General features: G+C 44.0%; 1 protein-coding gene across 2 annotated transcripts in view; it reads right to left on the reverse strand.

The window, feature by feature from the left end:
* The window catches only part of LOC129703318 (sodium/hydrogen exchanger 9-like), a 435,915-nt gene that overhangs the window by 406,947 nt on the left and 5,605 nt on the right, over window positions 1-23,363 (reverse strand). For both annotated transcript variants that reach the window (XM_055645681.1, XM_055645680.1), the window contains exon 2: window positions 21,034-21,236. In XM_055645681.1, coding sequence (XP_055501656.1) covers window positions 21,034-21,236 — 203 coding nt within the window. The remainder of the gene's footprint in view (window positions 1-21,033; window positions 21,237-23,363) is intronic.

Raw genomic sequence — 23,363 nt, forward strand, 5'->3', positions numbered from 1 at the left:
TCCAGTATATCGATAACGCAAAATTGATGACAATGTGTTCCATGGGGAGGTCCCCGGAGAGGGCCCCAGGCATCCACGTAATGGAGATGGTCACTGCATGCTCATAGAAACATAGAAACATAGAAACTAGGTGCAGGAGTAGGCCATTCGGCCCTTCGAGCCTACACCGCCATTCAATATGACCATGGCTGATCATCCAACTCAGTATCCCGTACCTGCCTTCTCTCCATACCCCCTGATCCCTTTAGCCACAAGGGCCACATCTAACTCCCTCTTAAATATAGCCAATGAACTGGCCTCAACTACCTTCGGTGGCAGAGAGTTCCAGAGATTCACCACTCTCTGTGTGAAAAAAGTTCTTCTCATCTCAGTCCTAAAGGATTTCCCCCTTATCCTTAAACTGTAACCCCTTGTTCTGGACTTCCCCAACATTGGAAACAATCTTCCTGCATCTAGCCTGTCCAACCCCTTAAGAATTTTGTAGGTTTCTATAAGATCCCCCCTCAATCTCCTAAATTCTAGCAAGTACAAGCCAAGTCTATCCAGTCTTTCTTCATAAGACAGTCCTGACATCCCAGGAATCAGTCTGGTGAACCTTCTCTGTACTCCCTCTATGGCAATAATGTCCTTCCTCAGATTTGGAGACCAAAACTGTACGCAATACTCCAGGTGTGGTCTCACCAAGACCCTGTACAACTGCAGTAGAACCTCCCTGCTCCTATACTCAAATCCTTTTGCTATGAAAGCTAACATACCATTTGCTTTCTTCACTGCCTGCTGCACCTGCATGCCTACTTTCAATGACTGGTGTACCATGACACCCAGGTCTCGCTGCATCTCCCCTTTTCCTAATCGGCCACCATTTAGATAATAGTCTGCTTTCCTGTTTTTTTGCCACCAAAATGGATAACCTCACATTTATCCACATTATACTGCATCTGCCAAACATTTGCCCACTCACCCAGCCTATCCAATTCACCTTGCAGCCTCCTAACATCCTCCTCACAGCTAACACTGCCCCCCAGCTTCGTGTCATCTGCAAACTTGGAGATGTTGCATTCAATTCCCTCGTCCAAATCATTAATATATATTGTAAATAGCTGGGGTCCCAGTACTGAGCCTTGCGGTACCCCACTAGTCACTGCCTGCCATTGTGAAAATGACCCGTTTACTCCTACTCTTTGCTTCCTGTTTGCCAGACAGTTCTCTATCCACATCAATACTGAACCCCCAATACCATGTGCTTTAAGTTTGTATACTAATCTCTTATGTGGGACCTTGTCGAAAGCCTTCTGAAAGTCCAGATATATCGCATCCACTGGTTCTCCCCTATCCACTCTACTAGTTACATCCTCGAAAAATTCTATAAGATTTGTCAGACATGATTTACCTTTCGTAAATCCATGCTGACTTTGTCCAATGATTTCACCACTTTCCAAATGTGCTTCTATCCCATCTTTAATAACTGACTCTAGCAGTTTCCACACTACCGATGTTAGACTAACTGGTCTGTAATTCCCCGTTTTCTCTCTCTCTCCCTTTTTAAAAAGTGGGGTTACATTAGCTACCCTGCAATCCTCAGGAACTACTCCAGAATCTAAAGAGTTTTGAAAGATTATTACTAATGCATCCACTATTTCTGGAGCTACTTCCTTAAGTACTCTGGGATGCAGCCTATCTGGCCCTGGGGATTTATTGGCCTTTAATCCATTCAATTTACCCAACACCACTTCCCGGCTAACCTGGATTTCACTCAATTCCTCCATCTCCTTTGACCCGCGGTCCCCTGCTATTTCCGGCAGATTATTTATGTCTTCCTTAGTGAATATGGAACCAAAGTAGTTATTCAAATGGTCCACCATGTCCTTGTTCCCCATGATCAATTCACCTGTTTCTGACTGCAAGGGACCTACATTTGTTTTAACTAATCTCTTTCTCTTCACATATCTATAAAAACTTTTGCAGTCAGTTTTTATGTTCCCTGCCAGTTTTCTTTCATAATATATTTTCCCTTTCCTAATTAAGCCCTTTGTCCTCCTCTGCTGGTCTGAATTTCTCCCAGTCCTCTGGTAGGCTGCTTTTTCTGGCTAATTTATTTTTTGTTTTTTTTTAATAATATTTTTATTAGAAGTAGACGTATTATAAAGTATAGTTACATATTATAGTAAAAAAACTTTTCATATACATCAGTCATCTATATATATATAAAACTCAAATCCGTCCGTCCGCCTGCAGTACGGATCCCTTCCTGCCTTTCGATTCGTGCCCAATACTCGCAGATGTCCAATCGGAATGGCCGATGCTCGCAGATGTCCAATCGGAATGGATTCATTTGCATGTACGGCTGCCAGCTGCATTTCTTCCTTTGATTCATTGCCACGCCCAATCCAGACGCTCAATCTCCGAGATATTTTCCATTTCGGTAGAGATTTCGCTTTTCTTTCTAAGTATCCGCTCCTCATTTCATTTCATCGTGTTGAAGTACATGTTTTTAATCAAATCCTTCTCCCCCCCCCACCCACCCCCAAGTATTTCAAAAATAAACAGGCTTCTCCATTTACATGTCAGCTTCCAACACACTTCGAAACAAAGTTGCAAGAGAGGAACACTGAACTTTTCACTGCTGCAGCAGGCAGGGTAGGGCTGCAATCTTACACTTGGGAACGTGCTCAGTTCCAATGGAGGAGACGGGTGCATGGTGGAATATTGGGTTGGGGGATCACACCATTGGGGGAGCAGACCCAACGGGTCTGCACTTGGTCTAGTACATTATTAAAATTTTCAATTGTCGATTACTTCTGCTAATGTTTTTTTTATATAGAAAAACAGAGAAAGAGAGAAAAAAGTTACAAATATCAAAAAAAACAAAAAAGATGGAATGGATTACTTATACTACGTCATTGGAGATAGGTTCGTAGATTATAAAGTATGACTTTTCTTCTAATCCTGAGTTCAAGTTTCAGTTGGGTTTTCGTGCTGGGCCAATCTATCCCGTCAGATAATTAATGAATGGAGTTTTTCTGGCTAATTTGTACGCTTCATCTTTTGCTTTGATACTATCCCTGATTTCCCTTGTTATCCACGGATGCACTACCTTCCCTGATTTATTCTTTTGCCAAACTGGGATGAACAATTGTTGTAGTTCATCCATGCAGTCTTTAAATGCCTTCCATTGCATATCCACCATCAACCCTTTAAGAATTAATTGCCAGTCAATCTTGGCCAATTCACATCTCATACCCTCAAAGTTACCTTTCTTTAAGTTCAGAACCATTGTTTCTGAATTAACAATGTCACTCCATCCTAATGAACTCAACCATATTATGGTCACTCTTGCCCAAGAGTGCACAACAAGACTGCTAACTAACCCTTCCTCATTGCTCAATACCCAGTCTAGAATAGCCTGTTCTCTCGTTGGTTCCTCTACATGTTGGTTTAGAAAACTATCCCGCATACATTTCAAGAAATCCTCTTCCTCAGCACCCCTGCCAATTTGATTCACCCAATCTATATGTAGATTGCAGTCACCCATTATAACTGTTTTACCTTTGTTGCACTCATTTCTAATTTCCTGTTTGATGCCATCCCCAACTTTACTACTACTGTTAGGTGGCCTGTTCACAACACCCACTAGCGTTTTCTGCCCCTTAGTGTTTCGCAGCTCTACCCATATCGATTCCACCTCCTCCAAGCTAATGTCCTACCTTTCCATTGCGTTAACCTCCTCTCTAACATTCAACGCTACCCCACTTCCTTTTCCTTTCTGTCTATCCCTCCTGAATATTGAATATCCCTGGATGTTCAGCTCCATGTTGTCAACCTCCCCGTGGTGAGTCCTGTCAACTGACATCACTCAGGCAAACGACAACAAACAGAGACAGCAACAAAAATGCAACCACAGCTTGGCGCCAACCCGGAGCATGCGCCCTTTTTAGGGCGGGTACCTGCGGATGTCGAACCGGATGGCATCACCCCTGCTGCAGACTTCTGCTGCCTCAAACGCAAGAAGAAGAAGAAGAACTGCGGTCTGGTATTTTTGACAAAATTGCTTATCACATCAACTCAAGCTTAGATGTTGCCCAGTTTACACCTGCTAGCACTCAAAGGCAGCTGAGACCTTATCAGCCAGCTTTAAAGGCATGCATGCACTGCACCACAGGCACACTCCCAGCTACTGAGAAGTTGTATTTATTTCTATGAGGCTACATCCGTGTTTCCAAAGGGCAAGAAACAAGCTCCCCAGTTTAATGAAAGAGTTGTGGATCACCTTACTGGCAAAAGAGACATGCTCTATTTAGGGGGGGGGGGGGGGGGGGGAAGGAGGCCAGGCAACAAACATCTGTAGGAGCCTGCAAAGGAAGCCTCTAAGAGCAACACCGGGTATTTGTGAAAAGTGTTGCAAAAATTACTAAGTTGAGATGGGTGAAATGAGTCGACAACATTTAGTCTAAGAAGGAACTGCAGATGCTGGAAAAATTGAAGGTAGATAAAAATGCTGGAGACACTCAGTGGGTGAGGCAGCATCTATGGAGTGAAGAAATAGGTGACGTTTCAGGTCGAGACCCTTCTTCAGACTCTGAAGAAGGGTCTCGACACGAAACGTCACCTATTCCTTGGCTCCATAGATGCTGCCTCACCCACTGAGTGTCTCCAGCATTTTTATCTACCATGACAATATTTTAATCATTTTCATTATACGTACTCCTCTTGCCAGAGTCTCCTTTTGCTCTCTGCTTGCACTTTTCTTTACAGTCATAAAATCACACAAGGACACAGCACAGAAACAAGCCATTTGGCCCACCGATCACACATTATGACACGAATCCTACCCTAACTTATTTTTTCTCCTCACATTCCCACCATCTTCCCCAGATTCTACCACTCATCCACAGACCAAAGGCATCTTACACAACCAATTAACTTACCAACCAACATATCTTTGGGATGCGAGGTAAAACTGGCGCAACCAAGGGAAACCCACATGGTCACAGGGAGAACGTGCAAACGCTACACAGACAGTACCCGGGTCACTGGAGCTGAGAGGGAGCAGCTCTACTGTTGTGAAGATAGACACACAATGCTGAAGTAACTCAGCGGGCCAGGCAGCATCTCTGAAGAAATGGGATAGGTGACATTTTGGGTCGAGACCCTTCTTCAGATTGACAGTCAGGGGAGAGGACAACTAGATGTATGAAAAGGTGGAAAGAACAAATGAATGAAAGGTATGTAAAGAACAAAGCAAAGTCAGCAACGATGATCAAGGAAAGGTGTAGCCCACAATGGTCCATTGTTGGCTGTGGAAAAGATGATAATGAGTGCTACAGTGAAACTAAGCAGAACGATAGTGAAACTAGTAGGATGACTAGGGTGCGAGAGGGACGGAATGTAAGGGTGGCTTGAAATTAGAGAAATCAAATTTCATACCACTGGGTTGTAAGCTGGTCAAGCTGTTTTTCTGCTGACTGGATAGCAAGCAACAAAAGCTCTTCACTGTTACAAGGTAAACTTGACCATAAAACTAAATTGAACTTAAACTGAAGTGAAATATGAGGTGCTGTTCCTCCAATTTGCATGTGGCCTCACTCTGACAGTGGAGGAGGCCCAGGACTGAAAGGTCAGTATGGGAATGGGACTGTTGTGTGCCATACTCCCTCCCCCTTTCTCTGCTCCTCCTGTTATCTTAATAGCTGGTCCTATCTGTGCTTCTCATCAGGTAACAGAGGAGTGGGTAATAGGGTGTGACAAGGCATGGCACAGCAGAGCACAGTAAAGAATGAGACCCGGATACAAACAGCAATAGCTCACGTTGAGCAGTCCCCTGTGGTGACGCTCCATAATCTGCAGGTAGTCGTGTGGATTGTTGCGTTGCCTAGCTGGTATGATTGCAGCAGAGAGCAGGGTGACCTCTGAGAAATGAGAGGCAGCTGTGACTGGCTGAGAATGAATGAGTCCTGAGAGCTGTCAACAAACCTGGCACTGACCATGCAATAGGTCCTCTAATGCTCAAGCACCAGGTCCACGTGGAGAGCAGGGGTCCCTCTCTGTTAATGTATTTGCATTATTTGTATTTTCACAATGGCGGGCAGTGACTAGTGGGGTACCGCAAGGCTCAGTGCTGGGACCCCAGCTATTTACAATATATATTAATGATCTGGATGAGGGAATTGAAGGCAATATCTCCAAGTTTGCAGATGACACTAAGCTGGGGGGCAGTGTTAGCTGTGAGGAGGATGCTAGGAGACTGCAAGGTGACTTGGATAGGCTGGGTGAGTGGGCAAATGTTTGGCAGATGCAGTATAATGTGGATAAATGTGAGGTTATCCATTTTGGTGGCAAAAACAGGAAAGCAGACTATTATCTAAATGGTGGCCGATTAGGAAAAGGCGAGATGCAGCGAGACCTGGGTGTCATGGTACACCAGTCATTGAAAGTAGGCATGCAGGTGCAGCAGGCAGTGAAGAAAGCGAATGGTATGTTAGCTTTCATAGCAAAAGGATTTGAGTATGGGAGCAGGGAGGTTCTACTGCAGTTGTACAGGGTCTTGGTGAGACCACACCTGGAGTATTGCGTACAGTTTTGGTCTCCAAATCTGAGGAAGGACATTATTGCCATAGAGGGAGTGCAGAGTAGGTTCACCAGACTGATTCCTGGGATGTCAGGACTGTCTTATGAAGAAAGACTGGATAGACTTGGTTTATACTCTCTAGAATTTAGGAGATTGAGAGGGGATCTTATAGAAACTTACAAAATTCTTAAGGGGTTGGACAGGCTAGATGCAGGAAGATTGTTCCCGATGTTGGGGAAGTACAGGACAAGGGGTCACAGCTTAAGGATAAGGGGGAAATCCTTTAAAACCGAGATGAGAAAAACCTTTTTTCACACAGAGAGTGGTGAATCTCTGGAACTCTCTGCCACGGAGGGTAGTTGAGGCCAGTTCATTGGCTATATTTAAGAGGGAGTTAGATGTGGCCCTTGTGGTTAAAGGGATCAGAGGGTATGGAGAGAAGGCAGGTACGGGATACTGAGTTGGATGATCAGCCATGATCATATTGAATGGCGGTGCAGACTCGAAGGGCCGAATGGCCTACTCCTGCACCTAATTTCTATGTTTCTATGTGATTAACAGGAGCGGTAATGCCTGTGAGTACAATTTATCAGGGGCCGCACATTGGGAAAGCTTGCAACAGCAACACATTCCAATGGCTGGTCATGAGGACAAGAGCTAGAAGCGGGTGGAGCTTTTTTATTCCATTAATTTTGGGATTTAAGTCGTGTTGCCAAGGCCAGCATTTATTACACAAACCTAAATGTCCCAACAAGTCAGGCTAGTAATGGTGTTCCCTTTTGCAAGTGATTGTGGATTTTGGTCCTGCTATTAAAGGAGCCCAGGCAAGTAACCACAATGTGTTTCATAGGTGGTTCACATAGCTGGCACTGCGCTGGTGTTAGAGGGAGTGAATGGTTAGACTTGTTGATCGAGTGTCAGTCAAGTGGCCTGCTCTGTCCTTGATGGTGTATCCGTCTTCTTGGTAGTTACTGTTGCTACACTCATCCAGGCAAGTGGGAAGTGTTCCATTATGCTTCTGATTTGTGCTCTGTGGATGGAAAAGATCTTGGGATGGCAGGAAGTCAGTTATTTTCTGCAAAAATTCCAGTCTCTGTGTTGGTCTGGAACCAGGCTATTTATGTGGCTGGTCCAGTTGAGATTTTGGTGAAGGCTTATTCCTAGGTATTTATGGTGGAGAACCTAACAATGCCAAGGCTATTGCATGTTGGAGTTAGATGTTGCATACTACTTTTTAGCTCATACCTAAATCTTGAGCAAAACATAAAGTGCTGGTGTAATTCAGCATGTCAGACCACCTCGGTGGAGGGAAAAGATAAGTGCCATTTCATGTCGGTACCCTTCTTCGGGCCCTGACCCGAAACATTGCCTGATTATTCCCTCCACAGGTGCTGCCTGACCCACTAAGTTACTCCAGCATATTGTGTGTTGTCTAATTCTTGCTAATTCTTCATTTGCTGACAAAATGCAAATGGAAATAAACTTAATGCAATCTTTAACCTACATCCTAAAAATATAAGGAAGACCATTGATGAAGCAGCTGAAGATGGATGGGTCTATCAACCACCCTGAGAAACCCCCACACAGATGTCCTAGGGCTAGGATTATTGATTTCCAACAACCCTTTGTGCATGATAAGTCCAGTCATTAAAGTGCTTTCCATTTGTTTGCAGAAGTTGGGATCTTCTGTTGTTCAGAATTGTGATTGAAAATCTCACTGTTGATGGATTTTGGGGTCAACATTTGGGCAAACATGTTGCCAGAGAAACAGCACCGTTGAAGATGAAAATCTAGCCCAATAATGAGTACACTGTGTCTTCCCACTGCTACTAGATAACCAGAAGCAGGTGCCAGAAATGCTTCATTTCACAAGTACTATAACAACATTTAAAAGACATTTGGACAAGGTACATGGGCAGGAAGGGTTTAGAGGGATATGGGTCAAACGCGGACAGGTGGGACTAGTGTAGATGGGGCTTCTTGGTTAGCCTAGGCAAGTTGGGGCAAAGGGCCTGTTTCGATGTTGTATAACTCTATTAATGAGACTCTATTAATGAAATCATAATTATTTTTTAATAAGTTGTGCACAGATTCCAGCTCAATATATTTGGACATTGAGAAAGCTTTTATTTATTAGGCAGGAATTCATGATAGGTCCTGGAAAACGGCAACGTTGCTCCTGGACAGGAAATTGAATTGTTCTTGTTCTCCAAAATACATAATTGTTATTAATGGTGAGAATTCATGGGAATAGACAGATTACAAAAAGTGAACTCCAGAAGCTGGTGGTTTGGTTTACTTCCTTCGCAATATTTATCAATGATGCAAGAGGCTATCCGCAAGTTTAGAGAAGGCATAAGAACCTGTGCCTGCGTTGGTGTAATGATCATTAAGAAATCAAAAAACAGGATGGTCTAATGTCCATGTGTTTAGTGAAAAGGCTCATGCTTGCCAGATGATATATAATGTGACAAAATGTAGTTAATGATTAGGACCAGCACAAAACTTCAAGGAACAGATGTCTGAATTGAAACCTCATTAAAAAATTCGTAGAACTCTACACCACAAATAAGGTGAGCATTTGGTCCATTTCTTTCATGGCAGTCGAAAACAGTCAATTCCATTTCCCAACTGCTTGTCCACATCCTCAAAGATTATACTTATTTATGCGGTTATCCATGTCCCTTATAAATAAGAAGAGGGCTCTTGCTACCACTATCCTTTTAGGCAGCAATGTCAAGACCCAACTGATCACTGAATGTAAATAATTTCCACATCTTCCTTTTAATCCTTCTAGCTGTTAACACAAATATAATAGAAACATAGAAACATAGAAATTAGGTGCAGGAGTAGGCCATTCGGCCCTTCGAGCCTGCACCGCCATTCAATATGATCATGGCTGATCATCCAACTCAGTATCCTGTACCTGCCTTCTCTCCATATCCCCTGATCCCCTTAGCCACAAGGGCCACATCTAACTCCCTCTTAAATATAGCCAATGAACTGTGTGGCCTCAACTACCCTCTGTGGCAGAGAGTTCCAGAGATTCACCACTCTCTGTGTGAAAAAAGTTCTTCTCATCTCGGTTTTAAAGGATTTCCCCCCTTATCCTTAAGCTGTGACCCCTTGTCCTGGACTTCCCCAACATCGGGAACAATCTTCCTGCATCTAGCCTGTCCAACCCCTTAAGAATTTTGTAAGTTTCTATAAGATCCCCTCTCAATCTCCTAAATTCTAGAGAGTATAAACCAAGTCTATCCAGTCTTTCTTCATAAGACAGATCTGACATCCCAGGAATCAGTCTGGTGAACCGTCTCTGCACTCCCTCTATGGCAATAATGTCCTTCCTCAGATTTGGAGACCAAAACTGTACGCAATACTCCAGGTGTGGTCTCACCAAGACCCTGTACAACTGCAGTAGAATCTCCCTGCTCCTATACTCAAATCCTTTTGCAATGAAAGCTAACATAATATATGCATCCCTTCAATGCTGACTTCTCTGTGAAGGGAGATATATTTCACTTATCATCCTATCCAAGTCCCTCATAATGTTATCAATTACATCTCCCCTCCATATACTTCACTCAATCTGGTGCAATCTCATCCTTACTGTAGTGCAAAGACCAGAACTGTATTCATTGAAGGTCACAGAGGACCAGCAGCAGCCAGGCCAGCGAGTGAGTGGATTAGCTGAAGGAAGGCTTTCTCCTAGGTGAGTGAAGTTCGGGAGGTTTAAAAAGAGCACCAAGAGACAGCCCAGGGCAATTACGTTGAAGGTCGCAGATGAGCAGCTAGATCAATGAGTGAGTGGATTGGCTGAGACATCCTAATTAGTTGTGTGGATAGTTGACTTGATTGGATAAAATTAAGTTCAGGTTGAAGGAAGTGGCCTGTTGGGAACGGCCTTGAGGTAAAGTGCGAGTCTTTGGCTCAAGAGTCTTTGGTGAGGAGGCTGAGGCAAGGAAGCTGCACTTGAATTGGTTGTGTGTTTAATTTAATTTCAAACTTGTGATCGCAGGAATGTTATTGCAGTGCATTTATTGCAGGATGTGGGAAGTCAAGGTGTCTGGTGTCTCCGTCACTACACCTGTGGGAACTGTGTCCAGATGCAGCTCCTCAAGGTCTGAGTTAGAGAATGGAGCAGCAGCTGGATGACCTGTGGTCCATCCGGGAAGACGAAAGCTTCCTGGACAGGACCTACAGTCAGGTTGTCACTCCAAGAGAGCAGGAGGTGTGACGGGTAGAGACATAAAGAAAGGGGATGAAGCAAGTGCAGGAAACCTCTGTGGCAGACGACGCTGCCAGTCTGAGCGGCGGACAGGTCTGTGACTCGATTCCTAGCACTGAGACTCGACCGGTGAGACTGACGTTAGGCAGAGCCATAGTGGTGGGTGACTATTGTCCGAGGTGTGGACAGGAAATTCTGTGACGCCAGGTGAGAGTCGAGGATGGTGTGTTCCCTCCCTGGTGCCAGGGTCCAAGACATCTCAGACCAACTTCAGCACATCCTCGAGAGGGAAGAGGAGCAGTCAGAAGTAGTTGTGCATGCAGGCACAAATGACTTGGGTAAGAAGAGGAGGGAGGTTCTGCAACGCGAGTTTAGAGAATTAGGCAGGAGGCTGAAAAGCAGGGCTTCTCGGGTGATTATCTCTGGGTTGCTCCCAGTATCTTGTGCTAGTGAGGGTAGGAACAGGGAGATAGGGGATCTGAATGTGTGGCTGAGACTTTGGTGCAGCGGGCAGGGATTTAGATTTATAGATCACTGGAATCTCTTCTGGGGCAGGGGTGACCTGTACAAAAGGGACGGGTTGCACCTTAATTAGAAGGAGACCGACATTCTGGCAGGCAGGTTTGCAAGTGCTACACGGGTGGGTTTAAATTAAAAAGTGGGGAGGTGGAGTCAACAACGTGGACGCGTATCCGTGCAGCTAACGGGAAAGAGAGTGTAGGAAAGGTCACGTTTAAATGAACAGGGCAGGGAGATGGGACCCAATGCATGGAGACAAAGGGCCATAAGAGGAGGACAGAAGCTAAAGGCAGAAGGGAGATAAGAAAAACTAACCTGAAAGCGTTGTGCCTTAATGCGAGGAGCATTTGAAATAAGGTGGATGAATTGAAGGCGCAGTTAGTAGTTAGGGGATATGATATTGTTTGAATTACGGAGACATGGCTCCAGGGTGACCAAGGCTGGGAGTTAAACATGCAGGGATATTCAATATTCAGGAACGATAGACAGAAAGGAAAAGGAGGTGGGGTGGCATTGTAGGTTAAAGAGGAGATTAATGCAATTAATGGAGAGACTTTAGCTTGGATGCTGTAGAATTGGTATGGGTGGAACTGTGAAGTAGCCAAGGGCAGAAGACACTTGTTGGAGTTGTATACAGTCCATCAAACAGCAGTGGGGAGGTCGGGGTAGTGACAAGGTTTTAAACTAATATGTAGAGGAACCAACTAGAGGGCAGGCCATCCTAGACTGGGTATTGTGTAATGAGGAAGGATTAGTTAGCAATCTTGTTGTGCAAGGCCCCTTGGGCAACAGTGACCAGAATATGGTGGAATTCTGCATTAGGATGGAGTGACATGGCTAATTCAGAGACTAGGGTCCTGAACTTGAATAAAGGAGACTTTGAAGATATGAGATGGGAAGTGGCTAGGATAGACTGGCAAATTATATTTAAAGGGTTGACAGTGTAGATGCAATGGCAAAGATTTAAAGACCGCAGGGATGAACTCCAGAAAAAATAAAACTGGGAAGGCGGCTCAACTGTGGCTGACGAGGGAAGTCAAGGACAGTATTAAATCCAAGGATGAGGCATATGAATTAGCAAGAAGAAGTGGCAAACCAGAAAACTGGGAGAAATCTAGAACTAAACAGAGGAGGACAAAGGGGTTAAACAATCTCCTGGAAATACAAGGGGACCGAGGATCTAGTGGGAGGAAGGAACTCAAGGGAATCCACATTAATCAGAAAATGGTGTTAGGTAAACTGTTGGGACTGAAGGCAGATAAATCCTCAGGGCCTGATGGTCTGCATCCCGGAGTACCCAAGGAGTACAATAGGCCCTCGAAATCGTGCATGCATTGGTGATCATTTTCCAATGTTCTCTTGACTCTGGATTAGTTCCTGTGGACTTGAGGGTAGCCAATGTAGCTACTTTTTAAGAAAGGAAGAAGAGAGAAAACGGGGAATTATAGACCAGTTAGCCTTACATCGGTAGTGGAGAAGATGCTGGAGTCAGTTATTAAAGATGTTATAGCAGCGCATTTGGAAAGCCGTGACTCAATCGGTCAAAGTCAGCATGGATTTAAGAAGGGGAAATCATGCTTGACTAATCTTCTGGAATTTTTTGAGAATGTAACAAGTAGAATGGATAAGGGAGAGCCAGTGGATGTGGTGTATCTGGACTTTCAAAAAGCCTTTGACAAGGTCCCATACAAGAGATTAGTGTGCAAAATTAGAGCACATGGTATTAGAGGTAGGGTATTGACATGGATAGTGAACTGGTTGGCAGACATGAAGCAAAGAGTAGGAATGAATGCATCCTTTTCAGAATGGCATGCAGTGACGAGTGGGATGTTTACAATATATACTGTATTAACAATATAGACGAGGGAATTAAATATAACATCTCTAAATTTGTGGATGACACAAACCTGGGTGACAGTGTGCGCTGCGAGGAGAATGCTGTGAGGCTGCAGGGTGACTTGGATAGGTTGGGTGAGTGGGTAGAAGTATGGCAGATGCAGTATAATGTGGATAAATATAAGGTTATCCACCATGATGGCAAGATCAGGAAGGCAGAATATCTGAATGGTGTCATATTAGGAGAAGGCGAGGTGTGACGTGACATGGGTGTGCTTGTGCATCTGTCACCGAAAGTAAGCATGCAGTACAACAGGCAGTGAAGAAAGCTAATGCATGTTGGCCTTCATTGCAAGAGGATTTGAGTTTAGGAGCAAGGAGGCCCTACTGCAATTGTACAGGGCCCAGGTGAGATCACACCTGGAGTATTGTGTGCAATTGTAGTCTCCTAACCTGAGGAAGGGCATTATTGCTATTAAGGGAGTGCAGTGTAGGTTCACCAGGTTATAATTCCCGGGATGGAGGGACTGATGTATGATGAAAGAATAGGTCGACTAGGCTTGTATTTGCGGGATTTTAGAAGGATGAGAGGGTATCTAATAGAAACATGAAAAATTCTTGGAGGATTGGACTGGGTAGATGCAGGAAAAATGTTTCTAATGTTGGGGGGTCACAGTTTAGGAATAAGGGGGAGGCCATTTAGGACTGAGATGAGGAAAAACGTTTTCACCCAGAGAGTTGTGAATCTGTGGAATTCTCTGCCACAGAAGGCATTGGAGGCCAATTCACTGGATGCTTTCAAGAGAAAGATTTAGCTCTTAGGGCTAACGGAATCAAGGGATATGGGGAAAAAGCCGGAACGGGGCACTGATTTTAGATGATCAGCCATCATCCTATTGAATGGCCTTTTCCCACACCTATTTTCTATGTTTCTATGACCTTATGTATTTTGACAATTCTCCCTGAATGTATGCTTTAACCAATAACGACAAGTGTGCTTTCTTAAATGTCTTATTTACCCATCCAGCTAACTCCAAGTCTTCATTTCTCAGTATCCAACCATTTATTGTCCAGTTCCTTGTATTTTTTGTGACCCTTCTCCCTAAAACCCATTCATTAGATGCCTTACTTTACACTTCCCTTGACTGAATTCCAGTTGTCACTTTTGTGTGCACCTAACCACTCCATTGCTCCTATCAAGACACTGGCATCTGGAAATGTGTTATTCATGGCACCTATACAGGAATATATCGATCATTTAATGTGCCAAAAACCTTGTACTCTCTGCAGAACTTCACTGGAGACAGCCTTCCAGTCACCATCATGCCTGTCATTTGTAATGCTTTGGTTACACCGATGAATTTGGAATCTGACACCAGTTCTTTTAGTTTAGTTTAGTTTAGTTTAATTTTGTTTGGTTTAGAGATACAGTGCGGACACATTCCCTTCAGACCACGCCGACCAGCGATGTCCGCAGCCTAACACTACCCTACACACACTAGGGATAATTTACAATGATACCAAGCCATTTAACCTACAAACCTGTATATCTTTGGAGTGTGGGAGGAAACCGGAGATCCTGGAGAGAACCCACGCAGGTCATAGGAAGAACATACAAACTCCGTACAGAGAGCACCCGTAGTCAGGATCAAACCCAGGTCTCTGGTGCTGTAGGGTAGCAACTCTACCGCTGCACCACTGTGCTGCCCAGTCCATCTTCCTTAGGATCCCAACAGATTTCAATGTTTTTGTGCAGGAATCATTAAACACTCACAGCCAGTGCAGAGATGCTATAGAATAAGCTAAAATTAGGATGTATAGTTGGGATTATCCATAATAGAAGACCCTGATTAGGGCATATCTGGAAAATCCCAACCAGTTCTAGTTTATAGAAACATAGAAATTAGGTGCAGGAGTAGGCCATTCGGCCCTTCGAGCCTGCACCGCCATTCAATATGATCATGGCTGATCATCCAACTCAGTATCCCGTACCTTCCTTCTCTCCATACCCTCTGATCCCCTTAGCCACAAGGGCCACATCTAACTCCCTCTTAAATCTAGCCAATGAACTGGCCTCGACTACCCTCTGCGGCAGAGAGTTCCAGAGATTCACCACTCTCTGTGTGAAAAAAGTTCTTCTCATCTAGGTTTTAAAGGATTTCCCCCTCATCCTTAAGCTGTGACCCCTTGTCCTGGACTTCCCCAACATCGGGAACAATCTTCCTGCATCTAGCCTGTCCAACCCCTTAAGAATTTTGTAAGTTTCTATAAGATCCCCTCTCAATCTCCTAAATTCTAGAGAGTATGAACCTTTCTTCATAAGACTGTCCTGACATCCCAGGAATCAGTCTGGTGAACCTTCTCTGCACTCCCTCTATGGCATTAATGTCCTTCCTCAGATTTGGAGACCAAAACTGTACGCTATACTCCAGGTGTGGTCTCACCAAGACCCTGTACAACTGCAGTAGAACCTCCCTGCTCCTATACTCAAATCCTTTTGCTATGAAAGCTAACATACCATTCGCTTTCTTCACTGCCTGCTGCACCTGCATGCCTACTTTCAATGACTGGTGTACCATGACACCTAGGTCTCGCTGCATCTCCCCTTTTCCTAGTCGGCCACCATTTAGATAATAGTCTGCTTTCCTGTTTATGCCACCAAAATGGATAACCTCACATTTATCCACATTATACTGCATCTGCCAAACATTTGCCCACTCACCCAGCCTATCCAAGTCACCTTGCAGTCTCCTAGCATCCTCCTCACAGCTAACACTGCCCCCCAGCTTAGTGTCATCCGCAAACTTGGAGATATTGCCTTCAATTCCCTCATCCAGATCATTAATATATATTGTAAATAGCTGGGGTCCCAGCATTGAGCCTTGCGGTACCCCACTAGTCACTGCCTGCCATTGTGAAAAGGACCTGTTTATTCCTACTCTTTGCTTCCTGTTTGCCAGCCAGTTCTCTATCCACATCAATACTGAACCCCCAATGCCGTGTACTTTAAGTTAGTATACTAATCTCTTATGTGGGACCTTGTCGAAAGCCTTCTGAAAGTCCAGATACACCACATCCACTGGTTCTCCCCTATCCACGCTACTAGTTACATCCTCGAAAAATTCTATAAGATTCGTCAGACATGATTTACCTTTCGTAAATCCATGCTGACTTTGTCCAATGATTTCACCACTTTCCAAATGTGCTGCTATCCCATCTTTAATAACTGACTCTAGCAGTTTCCCCACTACCGATGTTAGACTAACTGGTCTGTAATTCCCCGTTTTCTCTCTCTCCCTCCCCTTCTTAAAAAGTGGGGTTACGTTTGCTACCCGCCAATCCTCAGGATCTACTCCAGAATCTAAAGAGTTTTGAAAGATTATTACTAATGCATCCACTATTTCTGGAGCTACTTCCTTAAGTACTCTGGGATGCAGCCTATCTGGCCCTGGGGATTTATCGGCCTTTAATCCATTCAATTTACCCAACACCACTTCCCGGCTAACCTGGATTTCACTCAATTCCTCCAACTTCTTTGACCCGCGGTCCCCTGCTATTTCCGGCAAATTATTTATGTCTTCCTTAGTGAAGACGGAACCAAAGTAGTTATTCAATTGGTCCGCCATATCCTTGTTCCCCATGAGCAACTCGCCTGTTTCTGACTGCAAGGGACCTACATTTGTTTTAACTAATCTCTTTCTTTTCACATATCTATAAAAACTTTTGCAGTCAGTTTTTATGTTCCCTGCCAGTTTTCTTTCATAATCTATTTTTCCTTTCCTAATTAAGCCCTTTGTCCTCCTCTGCTGGTCTCTGAATTTCTCCCAGTCCTCAGGTATGCTGCTTTTTCTGGCTAATTTGTACGCATCATCCTTCGCTTTGATACTATCCCTGATTTCCCTTGTCATCCACGGATGTACTACCTTCCCTGATTTATTATTTTGCCAAACTGGGATGAACAATTTTTGTAGTTCATCCATGCAGTCTTTAAATGTCTTCCATTGCATATCCACCGTCAACCCTTTTAGAATTAATTGCCAGTCAATCTTGGCCAATTCACGTCTCATACCCTCAAAGTTACCTTTCTTTAAGTTCAGAACCATTGTTTCTGAATTAACAATGTCACTCTCCATCCTAATGAAGAACTCAACCATATTATGGTCACTCTTGCCCAAGGGGGCACGTACAACAAGATTGCTAACTAACCCTTCCTCATTACTCAATACCCAGTCTAAAATAGCCTGCTCTCTTGTTGGTTCCTCTACATGTTGATTTAGATAACTATCCCGCATACATTCCAAGAAATCCTCTTCCTCAGCACCCCTGCCAATTTGATTCACCCAATCTATATGTAGATTGAAGTCACCCATTATAACAGTTTTGCCTTTGTCGCACGCATTTCTAATTTCCTGTTTGATACCATCTCCAACTTCACTACTACTGTTAGGTGGCCTGTACACAACACCCACCAGCGTTTTCTGCCCCTTAGTGTTTCACAGCTCTACCCATACCGATTCCACATCCTCCAAACTAATGTCCTTCCTTTCCATTGCATTAATCTCCTCTCTAATCAGTAACGCTACCCCACCTCCTTTTCCTTTCTCTCTATCCCTCCTGAATATTGAATATCCCTGGATGTTCAGCTCCCAGCCTTGGTCACCCTGGAGCCATGTCTCCGTGATCCCAACTATATCATGGTCATTAATAGCTATCTGCACATTCAACTCACCCACCTTATTACAAATGCTCCTTGCATTGAGACACAAAGCCTTCAGGCTTGTTTTTACAACACTCTTACCCCTGATAATTATGTTGAAAAGTGGCCCTTTTTGATTTTTGCCCTGGTTTTGTCTGCCTGCCACTTTTACTTTTCACCTTGCTACCTATTGTTTCTATCCTCATTTTACACCCCTCAGTCTCTACGCTCATACATTTAAGAAACCCTTTCCCTTTAACTCCATCCTCCACTATCCCATTCGACACCCCACCCCCCTTATTCAGTTTAAAGCCACCCGTGTAGCAGTGGCAAACCTGCCTGCCAGAATGCTGGTCCCACACCTGTTAAGATGCAATCCGTCCCTTTTGTACAGTTCCCCCTTACCCCAAAACAGATCCCAGTGATCTAAGAATCTAAATCCCTGCCCCGTGCACCAGTTCCTCAGCCACACGTTCAGGTCCCGTATCTCCCTGTTCCTGCTCTCGCCAGCACGGGGAGCTGGAAGCAAACCGGAGATAACAACCCTGAAGGTCCTGCTTTTCAACAATTTTCCGAGCTCTCTAAAGTCACGCTGCAGAATATTCATCCCCTTCTTTCCGACATCGTTTGTGCCGACATGCACTACCACTTCCAGATGTTCACCTTCGCCCTTGAGGATTTTCTGCACTCTATCCGTGACATCCTGGATCCTGGCACCGGGAAGGCAGCACACCATCCTTGCATCCCGTCTGTTGCTGCAGAAACCCCTGTCCGTACCTCTCACAATGGAGTCTCCCACTACAATGGCCTTGCCTGCCTTAGGCCTTTTTGGTTTTGGCTCAACAGCCCTATTCGCATCGCAAGCCAGTCCGCCACTCAGTGTAAATACGTCTTCTGTCCCAACAGCTTCTAAGCGGGTGAACCTGTTTACAAGAGGTACACCACCCGGGGACGTTGGCATTCCATGCTTCCCTCCATTTCTCACTGTCTCCCACCTTCTCTCTTCCAGTACCTTAGGTGTAACAATTGTACTGTAGGACTTGTCGAGGAACGACTCCGTTTCTCGTACAAACCGGAGGTCATCCACTTGCTTCTCCAGTTCCCCAACACGGCCCTTCAGGAGCTCTACCTGGATGCACTTTTCGCATTTGTAGCAGCCAGAGGCACCAGCGGTGTCCTTGACCTCCCACATACTGCAAGCATCGCACTGAATCAGCTTGCCTGACATCTCCTTCTTTCGTCTCTACCTCTCAAGCGTATTGCGTGGTCTCCTCTCCTCAGCCTCCTCGCCGAAGACTCTCGAGCCAAAGACTCACACTTTACTCACAGGACACTTCCCTCACAAGGCCACTCACTCACTCACTGCCGCTCGCTAAGAGCCGTCTTGCTTAAATTGACTGATAAATTGCCTGATTTACCAATTTACAAAGCAAATTCCTCTGTTTTCAACTGTTTTCCCACACTGACTCACTTCTCTCCTCCCACTTGGGTTAGAGCCAATCAGTCGTATCTCTTGCTAATCTGCTGCTGCTGTTCCTCCCAAATCTACAGCAGTTCTGAACAAAGACTGCCTGTCCTTGGCCTTTACTTAAACTGTTTTCACCCCTCTGACTCACTTCTCTCCTCCTCCCACTTGGGCTAGAGCCAATCAGTCGTATCTCTTGCTAATCTGCTGCTGCTGTTCCTCCCAATCTACAGCAGTCTAATGCGGGATATGTTAGGTGACAGAAAGGCTTTGACTGACCTGTACATTAATCCCCCTTAGCTATTCTTAATAACTAACTTTCTTCCCCGAGAGGATGGTACTTAAAATAATGAAGGGATTAAACTTCAAAACCTGTATAGATTATTTCAATTAGTCAAAGCAGGGAGACCAAGAGTACAAATCTAACAACACTAACAAGATCTAGTACAGAAGCCAGGAGGCTTTTCAAACCCCTGGGGATCAATGATCTTTGGCATAAGCTGGTCGCCCAACCAGTGACTACAGATTCATTGCAATCATTTAAAAGGAAATTGTAAGTTCCTGAAGGAAGCTGATATTTCTATGTGCAGAAGATAGATGGATTTTAGAGTGCTTTATCTCATGGTTGTTTCCTGGAGCTCATATTTCATGGGCCGTGAATTTCCCAATTTATCTTTTTATCAGATTGGCAAAGGTTGTTTTGACTTTTGTTTTCATTTCTCCCAAGCTCCTAAAATACACAAATATTTCCATATTATATGCAAACTTGCAACTGTCATTGACTTGCATCAATCACCTTGTTTCCTGCAACCTGGTATTTAAGACAAGCTCATGTTTTTTAGGAACATGTCCTTTATTACCTTCTTCTATGAGAGTAGCAAGTTTGCACATAATACTAATATGTTTACGAAGGAACTGCAGATGCTGGATAATCGAAGGTAGACAAAAAAGCTGGAGAAACACAGCGGGTGAGGCAGCATCTATGGAGCGAAGGATATATGCAACTTTTCGGGTCGAAACCGAAGGGTTTTGACCTGAAACTTTGCCTATTTCCTTTGATCCATAGATGCTGCCTTACCCGCTGAGTTTCTCCAGCATTCTTGTCCAATATGTTTGTTCTATTAGGATCTTAAATGGTCATGAAATGGCTTTGGCAAGTCAGATTAAAGAAAATCCCCAAGCTTTTTATGCATATTATAAAACAAGAGGGTAATCAAGGTGGAGTTCGGTCTAGTTTTATTTGAGGGAAATATCAGTTATTAAGGAATATCATTCAGATAGCCTTTAAGCAATTTGAAATAAACTAGCGAGCATATAGTTCATGGTGAGGAACAAATTCATTATAAATGTAAAAACAATTATAATGGTGAAAATGATGATGTAAAAAGTCTGACAAAAATGCATCAACAAGGTACAAGATATGCAAAGAAGTTGAATTGCACTCCAAAATCTATTCAATCTATCTAAATTAATGTTATTAAGAGGCACTAATGTCTATGGTACTGCAATGTCAATTACACAGTACAGAAGTAAATGGTATGATTTGCATCACTAAAAATGTGTTTAATTTTTGCAGCCCATTGAACATTGAATTTTCTCTCATGCGCTCAGCACCATAGTCCTAATGTTGCTACATTCATCTTTCCTTAATCCATCCCAGGCAATACTAATTGGTATCTGCATGTACAATACACACAGTAATGCTCCTTGCATTGAAATCTTACCTTCCGAAGTATCTCACTTCCTTGCCGGCTGTTCATATTGTGCTTGGCAACCTCCCTCTTGTATGTATACTCGTACACCTGGTCGGTAATGTTGAGTAGCAAAAAGCCGGGGCTACTAGTCATATCCTCACAATTATGCACAATACTGTTTTCAGTATCAGAAGGTGGAATGGTGTAGCGGAGGATCAGTCCCATTATCAGGCCTAAGCAGAACAAAAATACATTTGGTTTGCACATTTCCACAATTTGACCTGTGAACTCTTTAGTTACCACTTAAAAATACGTACACATAATCTGCTAATCAGTGCATATGGGTTATAATTATCATAAGCAGGAATCACCAATCCTTTCTTTTATGTACTTCATCAATACAAACAAGGATCCCAACCCAAAATGTCACCGATCCATGTTCTCCAGAGATGCTGCCTGAACCAATGTTACTCCAGCACTTATTGTCTTTTTATTTCAATAGTCTTTTTGTTTGTTTATTGATTATCTTATGCCATTTATTCAGAAAGCTATTACTTTGTTAGATTCATGACATTTCCAATTTCCCTCACAACACAGAGGAGACTGTTTTAACCCTTTTGCCTACTCACAAAGCAATCCTATTCCCCAACTCATTGCTTGCAAATTAACTAAACATATGACCTGTTTACACAAGTTTGGTGAGCCAAGAGGCACAAGCTGGTTTGCTACTGTGCTAGTGATCTTTTTACTCATTCAGAGCACAAGGCAGGGCTGGCACCAGAAGAAAATGGTGGAGATCTGGCGACCTGAACCGTCGCAGTTGGTCTAATGAACATCCTCCAGAGATGGGAAGGGAATTCCAGGATTTTGACCTTGTGATAATGAAGGAACACCAGTATATTTCAAAACATATTAGACAAACTTGCAGATGGCAGTATTTCCATATTAACTACTCTGCCAACAGGCTTCTCAGCCTCGCGATGCATAGAGCTAAGGTGCTTCACTACTGCAATCCAACTGTCGTTTTAAACTGAAATGTCTCAAACCCTTTGCAACTCTTATTCCATACTGTGAAATAAGTTTGAAATAAATCACCTAACTTAAAACATAGCATTAAAATGAAAATTGGGATAAAAGAACAACAGATATTTTTGAATATAACTTTAAACAAGGAATGCTTAGCCACAGTATTTTGTTCCATTCTTTAACATTTCTTGGATATGCTAAGCTGGAACAATGGAGACTAAAAAGAGATTTAAATGAGATATGTAAAATTATGGGAGGTCCAGTTTGGTTTGAAAGATTGAGCCTCAGCAGAGAGGTCACTAACTAGAGGCAGAAAAAATAATATTAATGGATAGAGAATCAATTGGGAGTTCAAGAGTTTTTAATTGTCATAGACTGGAACCTGAGCAATTAAATTATCACTGGCTTCAGCTTTGCAGGCACATTTGCAACTGTGGGGTTTATTCTAATATTGAGAAAATTAAAAAAAAATTCTAGGCAGCCAAAAATATATATATTTTTCAAATGTTTACTTAATTGCTTAGAATTCTAAGATAAAAACAGAAAATGCCGGAATTACTCAGAAGGTCATGCGCCAACTGAAACAGAATCAACATTTCAGGTCAATAACCTTCCATCTACATCACAAAATCACAATCAAACATGTCTTAAATTGTAGTTAAAGGTGAGTTGTGGAGAGAAGAAATATAATGTACTAGACCAAGTGCAGACCCGTTGGGTCTGTTCCCCCAACGTGCGGTTGTGGGGGGGGAGGCGGCATGCAGCGTCACACACACTAACCCCCCCCCCCCCCCCCCGCACTCACGCGAATTACCCCCCTTGATATTAAATCAACATTATTAATTTGCTCACTTTACCCCATAACCACCCTATCTACTGACGCATAGCCCCCAACTTGCAGTCACACCTAGAGGGGGGGGGGGCGGGGGTAGAGAGTGAGGGCAGAGAGAGAAGGGGCAGAGACAGAGAGAGAGACAGAGACACAGAGAGAGGGGCAAGAAGGAGAGGAGAAGAGGGAGGGTGGGTGAGGGGGGAAAGGAGGGAAAGAGAGAGAGGGTGAGGGGGAGAGAGAGGGAGGGGGTGATGTGGGGACCAGGGAGGAGGAGGTAGAGGGGAAGGAAGAGGGTAGGGGTAGGGGTGTGTGGAGGGGAGGGGGTTTAGGGGAGGGGAGGGAGGGAGGGTGGGGGAGGGGGAGGAGGGGAGAGAGAGAGGGGGAGGGGAGAGGAGAGGGGGTGAAGAGGGGGGGTGAAGAGAGTGTTTTAGAACCACTAAGGGCACTTACATTTGAGTAGACATGTGTTCAGTGTTATTCACAGCTCAGAGAAACGTGACCC

Source organism: Leucoraja erinacea, chromosome 14 (genome assembly GCF_028641065.1).
Source record: "Leucoraja erinacea ecotype New England chromosome 14, Leri_hhj_1, whole genome shotgun sequence".
Lineage (NCBI taxonomy): Eukaryota > Metazoa > Chordata > Chondrichthyes > Rajiformes > Rajidae > Leucoraja > Leucoraja erinaceus.